The sequence below is a fragment of the Lineus longissimus genome, chromosome 8 (genome assembly GCF_910592395.1).
Source record: "Lineus longissimus chromosome 8, tnLinLong1.2, whole genome shotgun sequence".
Lineage (NCBI taxonomy): Eukaryota > Metazoa > Nemertea > Pilidiophora > Heteronemertea > Lineidae > Lineus > Lineus longissimus.
This window is the reverse complement of record NC_088315.1, coordinates 4,829,717-4,847,109: the sequence shown is the minus strand read 5'-3', so window position 1 is coordinate 4,847,109 and position 17,393 is coordinate 4,829,717. Positions and strand designations below refer to the sequence as shown.

Here is a 17,393-nt window from a genome sequence, read left to right as displayed (position 1 = left end):
AAAAGAGTCACTATCCAAATAAAAGCAGAATGAATAGCACACGAGTCGTCGTTGCGTCCTTCGCCACAACGACGACGAAAGGCATAGACCTTTCCTTCACTGCATATTCTTAAAGCAAAGTTGACAAAAACTATCCACAAAAAGGGCCTCCAGATTGGTTCATTTCTAATGAGCATGTCGGGGACCGAACTTGACATCTCTGATTTGACAATACTCCCTGACTTCTGCTACCGGGCCGTCATTCTTACCGTCCCGTTTCTTGCGCTGCTTCATGATACTCGTCTCCCGATCGTGTATATTCTTCTTGCGTTTTTCGTCCTCACTCTGCCTGGCCGTCTCCTCATCGAGGATGCGCTGTTGCTGGATCTCTTTTCTCTGTTCCCAGGCCTCCTCCAGCTGGTTCTGGAGCGTGATCTCTCGATTCAACCGCCTTTCATCCGCCCGTGCACGTCGCATTTCGTCCTCAATCATCCACTTACGATGTATGTGCATCTTCCGGCGGCTTTCCTGGAAACAGAGACATTTTAAAGTAAACGCGCCGTGTGTCCCCAAGACTGAATTCGCTCACTAGGTACGCTACATGTATGTATGTGGGATAGAGTCAGCAAAGCAGTCTAATTGCCCGCCGAAAAAGTGTCCTTCCCTATTTTGAGGTGACAGGTTGAGGGATCTTGACACGCTTTTTTGAACCACCTCGGAGATTCAAAATTCATTGGCTCTTCCCGGGACACTCTATAATCCAAGGACTTTCAATGCTGTTTACACCATTTAAAACGGTCCTCGGGTTTTTGAACTCTACCTCCATTTCCTGTTTCTTAATCACAGCCTCTCTCCGCGCCCGCTCTGCAATGCGCTTGTGCTCGTGTTCCGTCATTTTGTTGATCTTCTCGTTAGTGATCCTCTCCCTCCGCGCTTCGTGATCAAGCATGATCTTCTTGTATCTGAAATATTAAAGGGACTCCTATGTCTCCGCAAAACTGGTGCCAACTACATGTAGTTTGCCTCTTTTATTTTGTTTGCTGGGTGGCATGGCGCTCGGACCAGCCAGCAATTGTTGCGACAGGACCAACTTAGGTAACTGAAGACAAAATACTATGTATATTCACAACAACAAAAACTAATTCAAAATATGTCAGACCCCACCTTTCTTTATCTCCTTCATATTGTTCCTTGAGCCTCTTTCTGATTTCCCTGACCTTGAGCTCTCTGGACTTGTGGATGCTGGCGCCGCCTGCTGCCACTTGGTTGGGCTTCTGCCCACCATTCCTGGCGCGGAGTTCCTCATCCTATGGAAATAACAAAATTACAAAATGGTCATTTCGCCCATGAAAGGAAATGAAAAAAGAGATTAGATATATCCTTCACTTTTCCATACAGGTTCTCCACTTGTTGCGCACTGGCAGTGGATACCGCTGAGATTTAATAAATGGAATTATCTGAATGAGACAACTATCTGGTCTCCGGGAAATTATGATGGCCCTAGCTGTGCAGTACCTTCTTTTGTCTGTCATATGACAATGCCTCGAGGTGAATTCTCCTGAGATACTGGCGATATTGATTAAACTCCTTCAGAGTGCACAGCACTTTGCCATTCTTGGTTATGAAACCTCCCCGGTAGAGGCGCTTTTTCATCCGCTTCTGGCAGAGGTGAGACCGCAAGTGAGGGTCGTGGAGAGTCTGGTAATTGTTTGACAGGAACCTTGCATCTGGATCGTGTAAAATGAAATCGTGGTCTCTGCTACTTTTGTGAATCTACAAATGAACAAAGAATACACATTGTAGTTTAGGGCCTACTGATTAACTGAAAAGTATGGCTGAATCTTTGCAGAGCATAATGTCGTTTGCCATTACACTGAAAAATTCACAAACAAGTAATTGATTTACCTTTTCACAAAGATTAGTTGTGTAAAGAATTATAGCATTTTTGGGTGATGCCACCACCGGCAATTTTGCATCCAACGGTAGCTTTTCCCATATCGGCAATCCATTCGGTGGGACACCGGGATTCGGTCTTTTCATTAACGCTTCAACATCACCTGCCGCCGATACGGTGGATCGCTTCGGCATTGTAAGACGATTCATTTCGACTGTTATGAAATTCATTGAATTGTGGGAGTCAAATTACTGAGAAAAAGTTGTTTGGAAAGAATGCTCGGCATCCATTTTGCATCCTAGAGAACGCCCGACGTCTATTTTTCTAACAATACGCTCCAGTGCGCGCAGCGCTTTGCGCTCTGGGCGAAATCGGCGGGCTTTTTCTCCCGCCGTCAGACACGTGGTGTGTTTCTTTGCCGGTCTGACTTTTCTGATAGGCTGGGGGCCCTTTTAAGGCAAATTATCAATAATGGGGCACATATCGCGACGTGCGATCTTTTTTTCTCCATCTCGCGCATGGGCCTAACCGTTTGCAAAGATAGTAGGCCCTATCATCAAGCTCTAAAAAAGTTCAGTTGATCACAGGCCACTGATCATGCCATTCATCTTTCAATGAATAACGCCCCTTGTTTGAGTATGCCAGCCGTGGAAAATTGACAAATAAATTATGTCATAACGGTCATTTATGATGAAGGAATAGGAAAGGGGCCCGGAAATTGGAGACTGGTTGGAAACGATTGTACCAAATCGTATAAATACTACAGCTGTTGTATGACAATAAAGTTTTCCTGAGTAGATGTGTATGAAATTGGGCATGGAGGTGAAATTTTTCAAATTTGCGTTAACATACAGGGTGTCTCATGCATTGTGCTGCATCAGTCTATGCATGACTGTATGTCTAGACGACGTTGAAACTTGGCCAGATGCATTCTACAAGAGACAAGCTATTCATAAATGTATAGGATAAAATAAAATATATACTATATATACTATACTATAGGTTTGTGTGAGAGTAAGGTACTGCCAAGTCTACAGACGCTGGAACAGGGGTATGCATGAAATGACGTCGCGTCATTTTTGGAAGCAGGTAGGCCTGGCCCCCGCACCGGCTAGTGAGACCTAAGGAACGAAATCAGCGCCTCTAGCGTGAAGATTATTATCAGAGCGGGAGGTGTCGACATCTCACGGCAGATTGAAAAAACAGTAAAAGGGGCAAGTCACGTGGTCACGCAGGAAAATTCGATCAAGATGGCTGACGGCGTGGACATCGATATTTACGAAAACTTAGAAGATTTTAACCAGGCACGATCTGATATTTATGATACTAATACGTCAATAAGAATAAGAGATTAATAGAGAATAAAAATATATAAAGATATTTTGCGTACACGTAAAGATTTGTCCGTACGCAGTGCATTTGTGAAGCCCATTCCATTGTTTGTCTCCCGGCGCGGGCAAATCAATGCCCAGTGCATTTTGCACTGAATGTACAGTCAATGCACAGTGTGCGAATGTAGTTCATATATCATAACAAATGAATCAAGATCTAAACCGGAACTTTTTTCCTTGCAGCAAGAAGGTGAATTCAACCATCATGAAGGCATTGACTTGTATGATGATGTGATCACAGCCCCCTCTGGTGAGGGTGAACCAGTTGTAAGTATGCAGCACTCCGCAGATGATGATGCTCTCGCCGACTCGGGTTTGAAGTTTATCAGTAGCGCTTAATTAAATAGGCCTAGTTTATCTTGGTGGTCAAAAGATGGGAAAGTGAAATCCACCAAAAGGTCTTGTCACAGAGAAGTTAATTACTTGAAACTTCTCTCAAAGTTCAATATGATATCCTGTGTAAAGTTTTCTGAAATTCTGTCATGTTGCACTTGCAGGCAACACCCAAGCCAGCCCCTACATCGCAAACACAAGTTCCCACTGGAGCGTGGACAGGCAAGAGGATTGCATTGTATGTTGGAAACCTGACGTGGTGGACAACGGATCAAAACTTGACGGATGCCATCTCCAGTTTGGGAGTCACAGATCTGGTTGAGATAAAATTTTATGAAAACAGAGCTAATGGACAGTCCAAGGGGTGAGAAAAATGGCTTTATTGATTTCATACATTTCGCATAAAAGCAGTCTTGGGACGAGGCTGGTAATCCTCACAGAATATATAGTTTTTACCAACTTTCCGCTCCGTAAGATAGCTGAGTTTCCAGTTAGAGTGGAATCTGAAGACTCCTCTCTGTCATTTAAGGACTCTGTATTTGGTCCCAAATCGGTTGTTTCCACTGAACTTGATCCTGTTATCAGGACTCCTCTTTATCAACGACAGCATTTGTCAGTCGCAAGGGTCTCCAGAATCTTGGCTCTTAAGTATTGACATGTTTTGCACTTTCATTTCATTCTTCGTTCAATTTTGTATTTCTAGGTTTGCCGTTGTCACGTTGGGGTCAGATGCCTCGTATAAGACAGTCATGGACCGCCTGCCAGGAAAAGAGCTCCATGGACAGAATCCAGTAGTCACACAATGTAATAGGAATGCTCTCAATCAGTTTGAGCAGCAGTCTCGAAAGCCGGACCAACAGGGCCCAGGTAAGGCTTTCCGGGACCACGGTGAGTTGAGTTTTATTGATATTCTACTCTAGGGCAAATGGTTATTTTTCTCCTTGGCTTAACATGTACTAGAGTTGTTGGCCATTTCTGACAGTAGAAGTCACCTTCATTTAACTGTCAGCCTGAAATAAAATGTCATGATGATGATAATCAGGGGGCTCAACAAAAAAGAGGCAGTAGGCTTTTTCTAGCCTCTTCAGGTGTAAGACAGCTTCCTACTTTTAGCATTGTTGCATAGTATCGTGTGGTTAATGTGACAAAAGAAGCCCCGACCGAAAAGAGAAATCATATGCTTCAGTCGAGATTTTAATATTTTAGGATTGAGTAATCTGATCCTTTGACTGTATTTGCTGCGTATATTTCAACAGATGGCGGGAGGGGTAATGGTCCATCGATGGGGCGAGGACGTGGATTTGTACCTAGAGGACCCAGACCGTCAGTATCACCTGGTCCACAAGGCCCTCCTGGTCCTCATAACAACCATAACCATGGTCCACCACAACATCACGGCCCACCACCAGGGCACCATGGTGGTCCTCATGGCCCTCCGCCTCCAAGGCCAGGCCCGCCACCACACCATCATCAAGGTCCACCTCCACCACGTCCAGGCCCACCACCACCAGGACATATGGGAGGACCACCACCCGGCATGCCTCCAAGGGGCCCTCCCCCAGGTGGACCTAGAGGACCACCCCCAGGGCAGGACCCAAGAGGACCTCCTCCAGGACCCCCAAGGCCAGACTGGGACCACAGGCCACCGGGTAAGTGATTCATTTAGATTATGACAATATCCATTCCAATTAGCATATTCTGGTGTTTTGTACAGCTGTTCTTTGTCTATAAGATATCCCCTGGAACTAAAAAGGTCTATCTTTGAACAAAATAAACTCTTACTTATCTGGAGAGAAAAAATGTGTTTCACATGTACATGAAAACTTCTGATTTTGTCTAGAAAATGAAACTTCCTATCTTTTTCTCTTCATCATCCACTGCATGATCTCACCCCTTCAGGTACGGAGCCAGCCCCTCCTGGCATTAGTAAGTCATGGCCATTTGGTTGAGAAACAGTGCCCACTTTCCTTCCATACAATCCGGTGTTGGTTCAGTTTTGCCCCAATGTTGTGTTGAGAGATAGCTTTGACTGTTTAGGTGATGGCTGAAGGATGTGCTGTGACCGGGCATAAACTGGCCACTTTTGCCAATTTTAAGGAAGAGGATAAAATAGGCTTATATGAATCGGTAATTATTGAAGGAAAATGTGCCTCTGTTTAGGAAGAAATGTCGAGGAAAATATGCCTCTGTTTAGGAAGAAATGTCGAGGGCTGCAGAAAGCTCTCAAGAAAAGTGGCTTCATTATCACAGTAATGAGTTGAAAGGTTGGCTTCCTACATGTTTACATGTCAAGGGAGATCTGCATGGTGATTCTGAGTACATTAATTGTTCAGCTGTGGCAAGAGTGGCGAACGTGTGAATTTCCTATTGGCGATGGGTATTGTGCTGGTTGTTGGTATGAGCTATGTTCAAAAAGAAATGGTCTTTGTGTCAGTTTATCATGAACATGCTGATCGATATGGAACATAAGTCGGTCATTCCCAGCCTCCTTGTCGTCTCCATTTCCTTTTGCATTTCTTTCTGGTGCTGTTGATGTGTTCAGTGGTGACGGATATTTTAGAAATGTTATAAGTTAGGGAGTCTGGAAGTTGGTTCTTGCCCCTTCCAACTATGTATTTCAAACGATCGAAGAATTGTCGAAGTCAGATACACTGAAGGACTACGAGTTTCTGCAGTTAATAGTCGGCTCCCTGAAATTTTTGGTGTGTCTGGCAGATGTTGTCATGTTACTATAAAAAACAAGGTACCCTGGTAATACAATGTATGCCTCTTGATAGACTTGCCTATGAATGATAGAGTTCTTGCTACATGTATTTTGTGTACCTTGAATGATCCTTTTCATTGAAATTCAACTTTTTATTTTGATTTCTTGCAGCGCCATTCCATCCGGGAGGGCCGCCCCCGAACCATCATCATCCAGGAGGTCCACCACCTGGTCACCCTGGAGGACCACCACCCCCGAGGCCGGGACCTCCGCCTCAGAATCCATACCCTGGGCCACCACCACCCAGACAGCCAGGTAAAATCCATGATCGAGTTTGACTGAAAAAATTGTTTCCACTTGTCAAATGACAATGATATTAAAAATTGTATGGTGCATGCAATAAAGAAGTCTGAGAGCCAAGTGGGTTACACTGCTGTTCTACTGTGCAATATACCCAATATAGTTCTGGGTCAACCAGCACAGGTTTTGTGAAATAATTGCATTATCAATAATTTTATATTTCTATTTGGGTTTCAGGTCCCCCTGGTCACCCCCCACACATGGGACCCCCTCCACAAGGTCCACCACCCCCACATGTTGTGCCACCAGCGCCACATGTTAACCCAGCATTCTTTCCCCCGGCTTCACAACCACCACCAGTGCAGGCCCCTCCGGTAAGTACAGGGCTAACCCCCTTGGCATATGATAAGTGTCGTGCACCCGATTTGAAGTGAATTGAGCTATGAGTGGTCTTCTGTGGTAGAAAACTTTGAAGGCAAGAAACACACTTGAATCAGGAGTAGCATAAGTCCACATGCTATGCATTCTGAGGAGTGATGTACATGTATCAACCTGCTTCTGAAAGGTTTTCATAATACCATTTTGATTCGAAGCAGATAAAACTGTTGGTCATTTGAAATGCGTAAATGTTAGTAATGGTTATTTTGGCATCCACATTAAACAGAGCCTCATCCTTTATTACATCACTTTCAGCCTGTTCAGCCAGATCCCTATGGCCGACCACCGCCAGTGTCCTACCCGAGCGATCCGTATGCGCACAGGCCTCCTCCAGAAAGGTGAGTGACATGGTAGCAGATATGCTGTGTGACAAAGATGTTTTAGTGTGTCAGATCATACCCAAAATGTTGACTTTCTGCCAGTCAAGTCTTATCTACTTGTGTGGCAGAAAGATTCAGTGTTTATACAGTTCACTGATTGTGAACCAGATAGTTGAATCTGTGGTGCAGACCACATAAAAACAAACAATCTGCTGTTCCACTCCTAACCCCTTTCAAGGCAACTCGATCTGTGAGTGCGCCTCAAGAAAAGTGGAACCTGTGTGGACATATGCACTTACCTTGAGAAGATGCAGAATTACCTACACTTCATGCAGTGACGGTCGGTACTGAAACTGTTCACTGTGTCTGCCAGGGTCAATGTTTGTTTTCACTTGCCACTTGTGCCTAAGCTTCGCCAGCAGCTGGCTCCTTTATAGTGGTGTCATTTCTGTTCAATGCCAGCACCGTAGATGCGTATGGTCGTCCTGTGGCAACTTATACGGGTGACCCGTATGATCGGGCAGCAGTCCCAGAGAGGTAGGTGCTGGGTGTTGTAACAAGTCTGTCTACATTGCCACAGGTCCAAAACATCCTGAATGTCCAGAGGATTGTGTTAGCTAGCATTGCCGGAAAAACTCAACTAATGGTTGTTTCATGTTTTGGCTTGATTGTTGCCAAAACAGGTTTTGAATGTTTTTGCACAAGAACAAATACAGAATTAAATCATGCTGTGCTTAATTTGCCTTAGTCTCCTCTGCAAATGTTTATCGATATCTTGGACTTTCCCATGCTTTTATAAAAGCAAGTACTTGTAAACAACACGTGTGGCTAAACAATTTAGACAGACCAAATAGCTCATGCCTATGAAGCATGTTTGTGTGTGTGGCATTGCTTTTTAGTGCGTTGCTTTTAGCACATTGTTTTTATTTCTTCCTGTAGTGGCAGAAGGCGGGGAATGCCTCGGTTGCGATGCGTCTCTTCATCATCATGCTAAGTGTTTCTGTTCTGTCATGCGGCAAACTAGGATCTTAGTTGCTGTGTCATGTCTTAATTACCTGGTTTTAAGTCTTGTCATCTATTTTTGTACAGTAACAGTAGTCATAAATCGTTCCCTCCCTCCCGGTCTTCATCTATGAGTAATGGAAGCAGCCACACAAGTTTGTGAGTGTCCAACTACCAACATGCGCTTTTTTTAAAGTTCTAACTTCATTCTGGTTTCTACAAGTTTCAGTAAGAATGTACCAAAGAGCCTAAAAACTGAATGCGACAACTCTACATTCTGCTTGATGGAAATTAGCCTCCAGAAAAACTGGCCCATACATTCTTCCTGTGAAACCTGTAACCAGTGCAAGTGGGCATTGAATATTTTTTTCTTTTCAATTCATTTTTGTGTTGTTTTTTTGAATTGCATGTTGCTCTGTTGTTATCAGAAAGTTATTTTATGCCCGTTTTCAATCTTTTATTATAAGCCATAAGTTGACAATGATGCTACTTGTACATCACAGGTGAAGATAGTGTGTTATTAATGTCAATTTCTCCGATGGGATATAAAAAACCTGTTACAACGCTTGTAATTGCTAGGCTGATCAGTTTGCAAGTGTTCTCTTGGGCGACAGAAATACAATGGTTTACAGTATTGGCAGAGAAGTATCATAGTACACTAGATGGCACGTCTACCGCATAACTTCACGTCTTCCCTTAGTTTAGCGTGATAACAACAAAGATCTTCATTCCAGACATGATCGTGACCGTGATCCACTGACACCATCTGTCACCGAACAAGAGTTTGAAGACATGCTTGAGCAGAATAAAACGATTATGCGCAGTGCAATAGACAAGGTGGTCAAGGATGCAAGACAAGGTAAAGTCTACTCATAAATGAGTATTGTGATAGCAGCTCGCCTCCAAATTTGTTGCAAAAGAGCACAGGTTGTCAGTTTTGAGGTTTTGAGAAAAAGGGCATGCACTGCAAGTTGAAATATTGATGTCTTGACCTAGCTATCTCAAACCTTAAGATTTTGGACTTGGTTGAGGTACATTGTTTAGCAATAGATACTAACTAATTGTAAGAGGAGGTGTAAATTAACTAATTAGTTTTCACCAAGACCATTCTTAAGCTAGTTCTCACAACAGTTTTCATTCCTTGTAGGAAAATACGCGAGTGCGATTGAGACGCTGGTTACTGCCATCTCGTTGATCAAACAGTCAAAGATTGCCAACGATGACAGGTGTAAGATCTGCATCACGTCACTCCAGGATACTCTACATGGAGTCGAGTCCAAATTATATGGGTCAGAGTAAGTGATCGTTTTGGTATTGCTATGAGTTGGAGTTATTGCAAGTGTTGTTGTTGTAAGATTGAAGTGCACTTGAAAGCTAATTGTGTCTACTGAGACTTCTATCTAATGCAGTTTCATCGCTCCAAGTGCTTCACATTATTTTGGGTACCACATGATTATTAAGTTTATTCCTGATTGCATAAAATAAAATGATGGATTTATGTTCTTTTCTCTGTATCCAGAGTGAGTTCCCGAGATCGACGTTCAAGGTCATGGTCACGCGAACGTGAACGCGATCGTCATGATGACCGCGAGAAACGCAGCAGGCATCGCTCAAGGAGTCGCGAACGTGAAAAAGCGAGCACGCGTAGTCGTGATCGCAGTGAACGTAGCGAACGTTACCACGAGGAGAGGAGTAGTCGCCATAGAGACGGTGATCGCGATCGAGAGCGTGATCGGGAGCGAGATAGTGAGCGCTACAGTACTAGTAGCAGTAGCAGAAGACATTGAGCGAGGTATGTAGGAAATTAGGGTGGGAAAAGTAGAGATCTGAACAAATTATTGGGTTGGTGGAGATGTTCTGAGTCTTTTGAATGCAACTCGAACAGTGATGTGAACAATTTATGCATTTACTATTCATGTTGGTGTCATTTGTCATAAAAGGTAAAATATATGCACAGGGGTGGCAAGTAAGGGGAGCCATATTTCTAGTGAGTGCCAAATTTGGTCGCAAATTTGTCATTTTGGTTGAATTTGACTCCTTAGTGAGGGCTGATTTTCAATGAAAAATATTCTCGAATTTTTGTGCCTATATTCTCCCTTTGAATTAAAAACAGACTTGTTCTTGAAAACCTGGGTAAATTTTTCAATAGTCATCCAAAAATATAGTTTGTTGGCATTGATGATCATTTGAATCATGATACATATTGAGCTTGAAGTGGAAGGCCCAGCAATTCTGTGAAGTGTTGGACTGGACCCATTATCATCTGATAATTCCAGTTACATGTATCTTAATGTTGAGATGCTGCTGAGCAGATGGTGGGGAGCAGATGACAAATTTCTTTGCGCAGGCACGCAATGAGATGATTGTGTATTACAATAACTGAATAAGGGTATGTCATGAATAAGCTGCTTGATACAGAAATGCTTGGCCTTTCAGTCCATTCTCGATGCAGTTTGATTATTTACGCCTGTTTTGATAGATAAAAGTAACTCTGGTAATAATATATGGATAGAAAGTTGTATTTGAAACAGGAGTTGGGCGTAGGATTTGTATGAATAAGAAGACCTGCGTGTAAAGTTTTAGTAATAAGAGGTTGAATATTTCATGCTCTGTTGTGCCTGTGAGCTTGGTGCGACATCTGTCCATTAGATTAGAATTAGTGTTTGGATTTTGTGTTATTTTTTATCTAAACTAAAGTGCTTTGCCAAAAAGGCAAAACATCAATTTTTAGTCAAAATCAGTCAGCTATCCAATAATATAAGTTTTTTGGTTGTGATGATATTGAGAGTAAATGCAGCGTTTATTTTTTTCTGTGCTACATAAATATGTGTTCTTAGGAACTCCAGCAGGCTCACTTCATGAACTTGAAGGAATGATAAGATAGAAATAATGATTTTCACTTGAGCCATCTTCTTGGCCTGTTGTGCTCTGCCCTGAGCTGAAATGAAAAAAATGTATTTGATTGTCGATTTGGTCTTGTTTGATTATTGTCTGTCGTGTCTGTGCTGTTGATATGCTTTTTGCTTCACTCTGTAAGAGAGTGCACCTAATAGCTTACACTACATGCTGGAAACAGCAATCTCATTGACATCAATAACTTTGATTGCCATCCCATATTCAATGGGGTGATAATGTATTGTAAACTCAATCAAAATGGGGCGTTGCTAAACATGTTGTATACGATAGAAATTCTTGGTCAGTCGATTCCCTGAATTGATACAAAATGCAGTTACAGGTACAAGATGTCTCAGAAAATATGCATTTGTCCTTAACAGAATGTCATTGTTGACTGATTTGTGAACTGGTGGACTGCCACTTGAACTGTTTGAGACCAAAAACAATCTTGCTGTTTATGATGGGTAGAAATGATACAAGGAAGAGTGCATTCTTTCTTAGAGATCCTGTATCATCGCCTGCAAATGTATAAAAGTTATTCCATGTCTTTGAATCAGTTGCCATTGATATTCTTGAATTACATGTACATAACGGTTCATTGTGTATTGTACTTAATCTCACAAGTTTTTAGGCCTTTTCAGGAGCTCGCAACATTCATCAGTCATCACCCTGTGAATTAACTTCTCCCATCATAACCTATTTATTTCTGTGTATAGTTCAATAAATGCGTGTTCAAACTTTTATCTCTTTAAATGGTTAACCATTCAGTGCAGTGTGACAAATGTCATGAATGGCCTTTGCCCAGTGTTACCCCCTAGACTTGTGATCTTGAGCGTTTCCTGGCTAAAGGCCATCACTCGTAAATTCTGCTTTGTCGGTTGCAAACTCAAATGCTGCACATGTAAAATGCGTGCTGGGCACAGTATGATTTACATGTAGGTAGTTCGAGTATGGTTTTTCCTGATGAGTGGTTTAGGAAAGATTAGTTAGAACTTAGATAATGTGTATTATAAAAACTTGACTGCAATTGCTTTGCCCATGGCTTCTTACGGAAGTTATGTATGATAAACCATTTTGTGGAATGACTATGTCATGTGGCTTCCAGCAGTTGTTGCAAGTCATGTGTTGCAGGAGTAGGACATTCATCATCCTGAGGAAATCGGGGGGGGGGTGGTGTTTGCGGTACCTGGTCCCGTGTGAAGGGCAGGAAAGTGAACATAAACCCCGGATTTCCTCAGGATGAACACTTATGATCTATGTTCATGAATGTACAGTTTATTCAACATTCATCTTCACAAGTTCTTTTATTTGAAAGTTAAATTAAGCCCGTCATGGTTCTGACCACTGCCTTTGCTCAAGCTCTCTCCGTGAAGGGAAAATTTTGCAATCCTTGAGACCTCGGATCAAGATTAAACCTAGTGATAGCTGGTTTAACCTGCAGATGAGAGACGCATTTGTTGTCATTTGATGGTGGTCTGAAAACATGGCTTCTGCGTGTTGTTGTGTGCAATTATTGTTGCTGAAATCGAATAGTTTGAACCATTAATTTCGCCACGTCACATTGAATGCATTTCTGGTTTCTGGTAACATGGGAATGGTTTTGTCAGTTGCAATGTGTGATTTTCCTCAGATGACTATTATAATGCTAAAGAATTTTGCTGAGCGGTCCCACAAAGGTTGTGTTTACATGTCTCTGTTCATTTCACCAACATCAATGTTTCATGCATTAGCCACTGGTTTAACCACTCCCTGGTTTATTTGGTGATATTGGAGAGGTTGTACATTGTCCCGACTCCCACTACGAGGTCAATTCAAAGTCACCTTTAAAACGTGTGATGTTGAAAAGAAGTTTGAATGGGTCTTTTCCACTTGTAATGACATGACTGATTGTTTTCCCAGGTCCAACAGTCACAATCACCTCAGAGTCCTGAGTCAGGCAGTGTGCGACCTCTCTTATCTAAAACTGGGTATTCATAGAGACTTATTGAAATTTTTCCTTTGTATTCAGATTGCTGAGAGATCAAGAAGAAAGGGCAGATATCCGTCTGGAGATATTTATCATGTATTTCCATTTATTAGTTGCTCACCAACTGTATAAGTCGCATTTTAATCAAAACTAATGTTTTACCTTTCTGTCCTTTCTAGGTGAAATACAAGGGCTACTCTATCTTTATTGTAATATCCACAACGGTGTAAATTGTAAGCGTAGCACTAAAGTCATGTACGTATAGATTATAAACATTGTGTGAACTTTGTTATGTAAACACTTCGAGTTGTACAAATATCATGGATTAGAGAAATCATGGATTGCATGGAATTGGAGAAAGAGGTGGTCAAAGTGGCTGCAGGATCAAGTGAATTGAAAAGAACTCAGGATGGATAAGAGATGGAGGGAGAGAGGAGTGGAAGAGAAGAGAATAGAGATGGAAAATCAGCGTCATTTTAGGATTATCATTGTTAGATTTCTTCACGCAGCGTGGGATTACTAAGTATACTTCATTAATTGGATTCACCGACGTTTTACTGTTTTAATCGCGCTGCAGCTATCGTACCTTTTTTCGCGTTTTTGGTCCCAATAAAACTGTAGTGCTTCAAGCTGTCAATTAAAATGAATGTGTTTTGTCTTAAACGCGTTGTTATTTTTCCATTTTTAACTTGGGTTGATTTGAAGTGAAATCCATTTTTCGCGTTTTGCATATTTCATCCAGTAGCACTTTCACAAAACTTGGAACTTTGTACTCAAAATAGTTTTGTTCAACTGCCAGTTGTCTTACCTAAAGTGTTCATGGGATGGTTCCTGACCTATTTGTGTCCTCGGTAACTGAAAGTCACTTGAGCCTTTCAAAGTGATGGTAGGAGCAGATAATGTGTCTTTCCACAGCTTTGGGTCTATGCTGAAACACCAAAACTTGTATTGGTATTCTGTACATCCTCCTGTTTTCGCATGAGGCGTTTAAGTTTCAATATGAATTAGGAAACAATTGCAATGTCAGTTGTCTGTAAATTTGGAGTTATTTTATATGTGGAAAACTAAAAGAATACATGCTTCTGGTGAAAACAGAGGCCTTGAGGTAGACTGGTCTTACTTGTGTTGTATTCGCTGGTGTGGGAACTGGCTTGACATGTTATTGCGGCAGTAAGTTGGAGCCCAAACCTTAGGCCAAACAGTTGTTCCAGCAAAATGCCTGTGGTTTAGGTATGGTTTTATCAACAACTCCATACCACAGGAAACGATGTAATGCATGCTTTATAAGCATAATCATTCTCACTCGGTGCCCAAGAATGTTTGTCAAACTGTGTTTCTTGTTTTTTCACAAGCTTCAAACATTAAAGACACACCTCAGATAGCAGGGCGCCCTCTATCATTTAAACGTCTCATTCTTCCTCCAAAACTGGTAGTTTCCTCTCATGTTGACCACTGTGACTTTGTAGTCGCACCTCTCGATTTAGGACAAGGTGTCCTTGATACAGAGGTTTCAGTTCCACTGTTAACTTTTGAAGCTTGTGAAAAGATAAGCTTTCTCAGGATAGGATAAAGTCCTGTTGACTTCGCCCAATTTTCATTTTGTCCATAGGTGTACATGAATATGGTAGTGTATATGTTACCTATGCATGTCTTAATCGCAATTTCTTCACTAAATACGCTAGGAATCACAAAAGTGATGCGAAAGAATAAAGACCCGATGTGCAACATTCTTGAAGAGAAGTTCAGGTAAAAATCACTTTGTACATGGTGTTATATTAGTAGGTAATTTTGATAAACATTCTGTTCTCATCAACCCAATTAACAGTGTCCTCATCTTTCTCAAAAAAGGGTACCCCAAGTTGGTCCCAAATGTTAGGAGAACTCTGTTCTCGTACAAAAACTTATTGTAAGGTGTCTTTGAGTTCTGTAATTTGGGTTGATGAGATCATTCAAGTTTCGTTCATAATCTACTGCAGAAAAAGGTACCATACACTTTATCTGTGGATGATAATCTTGTTAAAATTTGCAATTGTGTCACATTTAGGGGTACTCCAAGTGACTGTATCATTCCTCAGCGCCAGGTTGTTTGAAAGCATTTGGCACATAACAGCATGTTGACATGTCGTTTAGTGTACATTATTATTGTCCATGAAACGACTCGTCAACAATGCGTTATGGTTGTATATTGTAAGCTAAGCTGACTTGCTTTCCAATATTCCAGCCCTGGAGATAGCAATGGAGTAGAAATCTGAGTCTTCATTTATTTTTGCTATCACATACATTTTGGTAGTCCCTTGTATTAGTTGCTCAGGTATTGGGAAAGAAATGAAGTAGATCTTGCATGTCACTCTCACCGGTATAAAGCGATTTTAGGGTGATTAGCCAAAACCCCACTCTAAATATTAGAGGGTCTATGTGAGAATATAGTCCTTGTTATGACTTTCATCGTTGCCATTTTGAAATATTAGTCCACGTCGCCACCACACGTTGATTGTGACGAGGTCACAGGTTACAGAGTGAATTAGTCAAAATAGTTTGGCTCGAAAGTAATTGTACTATTTACTATTGGATATTACCTTTTTTCTCAGTATCTCTTATTGATATAATTTAGTCATCGCATAAAGAATGTTTGTTGCTAGTTCTATTATGATGGACAACATGTTTTGGTTGTATTTGAACCCTTCCGAGAAGTACATGTAGATGTCCTTGCTAATTGAAACTTCTGTTATATGAGAAACAGTCACAGAATCGCCAAGGTTAATGTAAATGATGAAAACAACTTCAATGGGTGTATAAAGTTTTGAATGTCACCTGCTGTTTTTAACACATTTTAGCAGTACAAACTGGTTTGATAAGCATTAGGCCGTTTTCTCCTTTCTTTACTTCAAGTATATCAATGTTGTGATTGTCACTAAGATAAATTTGCAAGTATGCGTTCCGCTTTATAACTAATTAATCATGTTCTCATAATGTCAATATTATTATTAAGTCAACATTCAATTCAACTGGTTGTCATATGATGTGCACTAATTATTACAAGAAACGAAATGCTGTACAAGTGTCAGATGGGATCATTTAAAGATGATATCCTATCTTGCAGAAAAATTATGTTTTAATGGGATAGTTAGGTGATCTCACATCTTCAATGCTTGTTATATATGCCGACGAAAGCTTTGTCCGAAGAAAATACCTTCCTAAGTCTTGTGTCGCCAAATTGAATGTAGATGGCATACTATTGTAGTGGCCATGGATATGTACATGTATTAATTACAACTGAGAACACAAGATTTTTAGAGGCCTTGCATATACTTTGACTAGAATTCAACCAAAGAAGTAGTTGCCTGCAATCAGATATTAGTAATATGTTTAAATTTCACTTTCCATGTATGCTAGTCTTTGACACTTTGATGCCAATTGTGGAATACTGCCTTTGGGATTTAATGAAACCTCATTGATGTCTTTCCCTGTGTAAATTGTTTAATATTGTGTCGCACACAACACTGGAGCAGACTGCTTACCATTTTAAATCTCGTTGCCTGAACATTGCCTTGCTTTCTGATTTCAGCCTGGTGAGGTGATATCTGATGTCATTGGTTGGTGCTTACACACACCAAATAACAAATCCAACTTGTTTCATTACAGGTAAGCTTGCATACCCACTGTTGATATTAACCTAATCAGAGTGGCCCAATCCTCAATGTCTGAATGTGATATCAGTCCCATTATATCACCTCCCAGTCAATGAGTTAATTCCTATGAAACTGCTAGCATCTGACGTTTTTGAGTTTAGTTTTTTTGTAGACCTACCTTGTCATTTTGCAATTGACATGTCCAGTAACCACATTATAAATCTTTTCTCGCACATTCTTTGTCTTTTCAGATTGAACCAGCAATCCAGCCAATTTCAAGCCACCCTTCCATTGACTTATGACGGAAACGCTGATAATGTTCAAGTGTAATCATCAAAGCTTTTAATGACGTTTCAAGAACAGAGGTGCTCATTGCTTTTCAAAAGAACCTGCCATTTTAACCGTTCTACTAAGATTTAGGAAGCAACGTCCATTTTATCACAGCATTTATTTTGTACTATTTTACAGCATTAATAAAATATATTTGTGTATCCCAGTCTTAAATATCCGTTATTTGTCCAGAGGCATCAAATAAAATGCCG

At 41.2% G+C, this 17,393-nt stretch overlaps 1 protein-coding gene across 5 annotated transcripts; it reads left to right on the top strand.

The window, feature by feature from the left end:
- The first annotated feature begins 3,099 nt into the window (after positions 1–3,099).
- LOC135492008 (cleavage and polyadenylation specificity factor subunit 6-like) lies at positions 3,100–17,342 on the top strand. 5 transcript variants are annotated; one of them, XM_064778064.1, is made up of 14 exons: positions 3,100–3,177; positions 3,448–3,531; positions 3,762–3,961; positions 4,301–4,464; positions 4,854–5,246; positions 6,473–6,616; positions 6,839–6,975; positions 7,295–7,377; positions 7,822–7,896; positions 9,096–9,220; positions 9,509–9,656; positions 9,881–10,153; positions 13,402–16,864; positions 17,103–17,342. In XM_064778064.1, the coding sequence occupies exons 1-12, from the start codon at positions 3,124–3,126 to the stop codon at positions 10,146–10,148; spliced, it is 1,875 nt and encodes a 624-aa protein (XP_064634134.1). In that variant the 5' UTR covers positions 3,100–3,123; the 3' UTR covers positions 10,149–10,153; positions 13,402–16,864; positions 17,103–17,342. The 5 variants fall into 5 exon arrangements, with proteins under 5 accessions (XP_064634134.1, XP_064634133.1, XP_064634131.1 ...); XM_064778063.1 differs by lacking the exon at positions 7,822–7,896 and adding an exon at positions 8,449–8,520 and having other exon boundaries at positions 4,301–4,485; XM_064778061.1 differs by having other exon boundaries at positions 4,301–4,485; positions 16,788–16,864.
- The last annotated feature ends 51 nt before the right edge of the window (positions 17,343–17,393 follow it).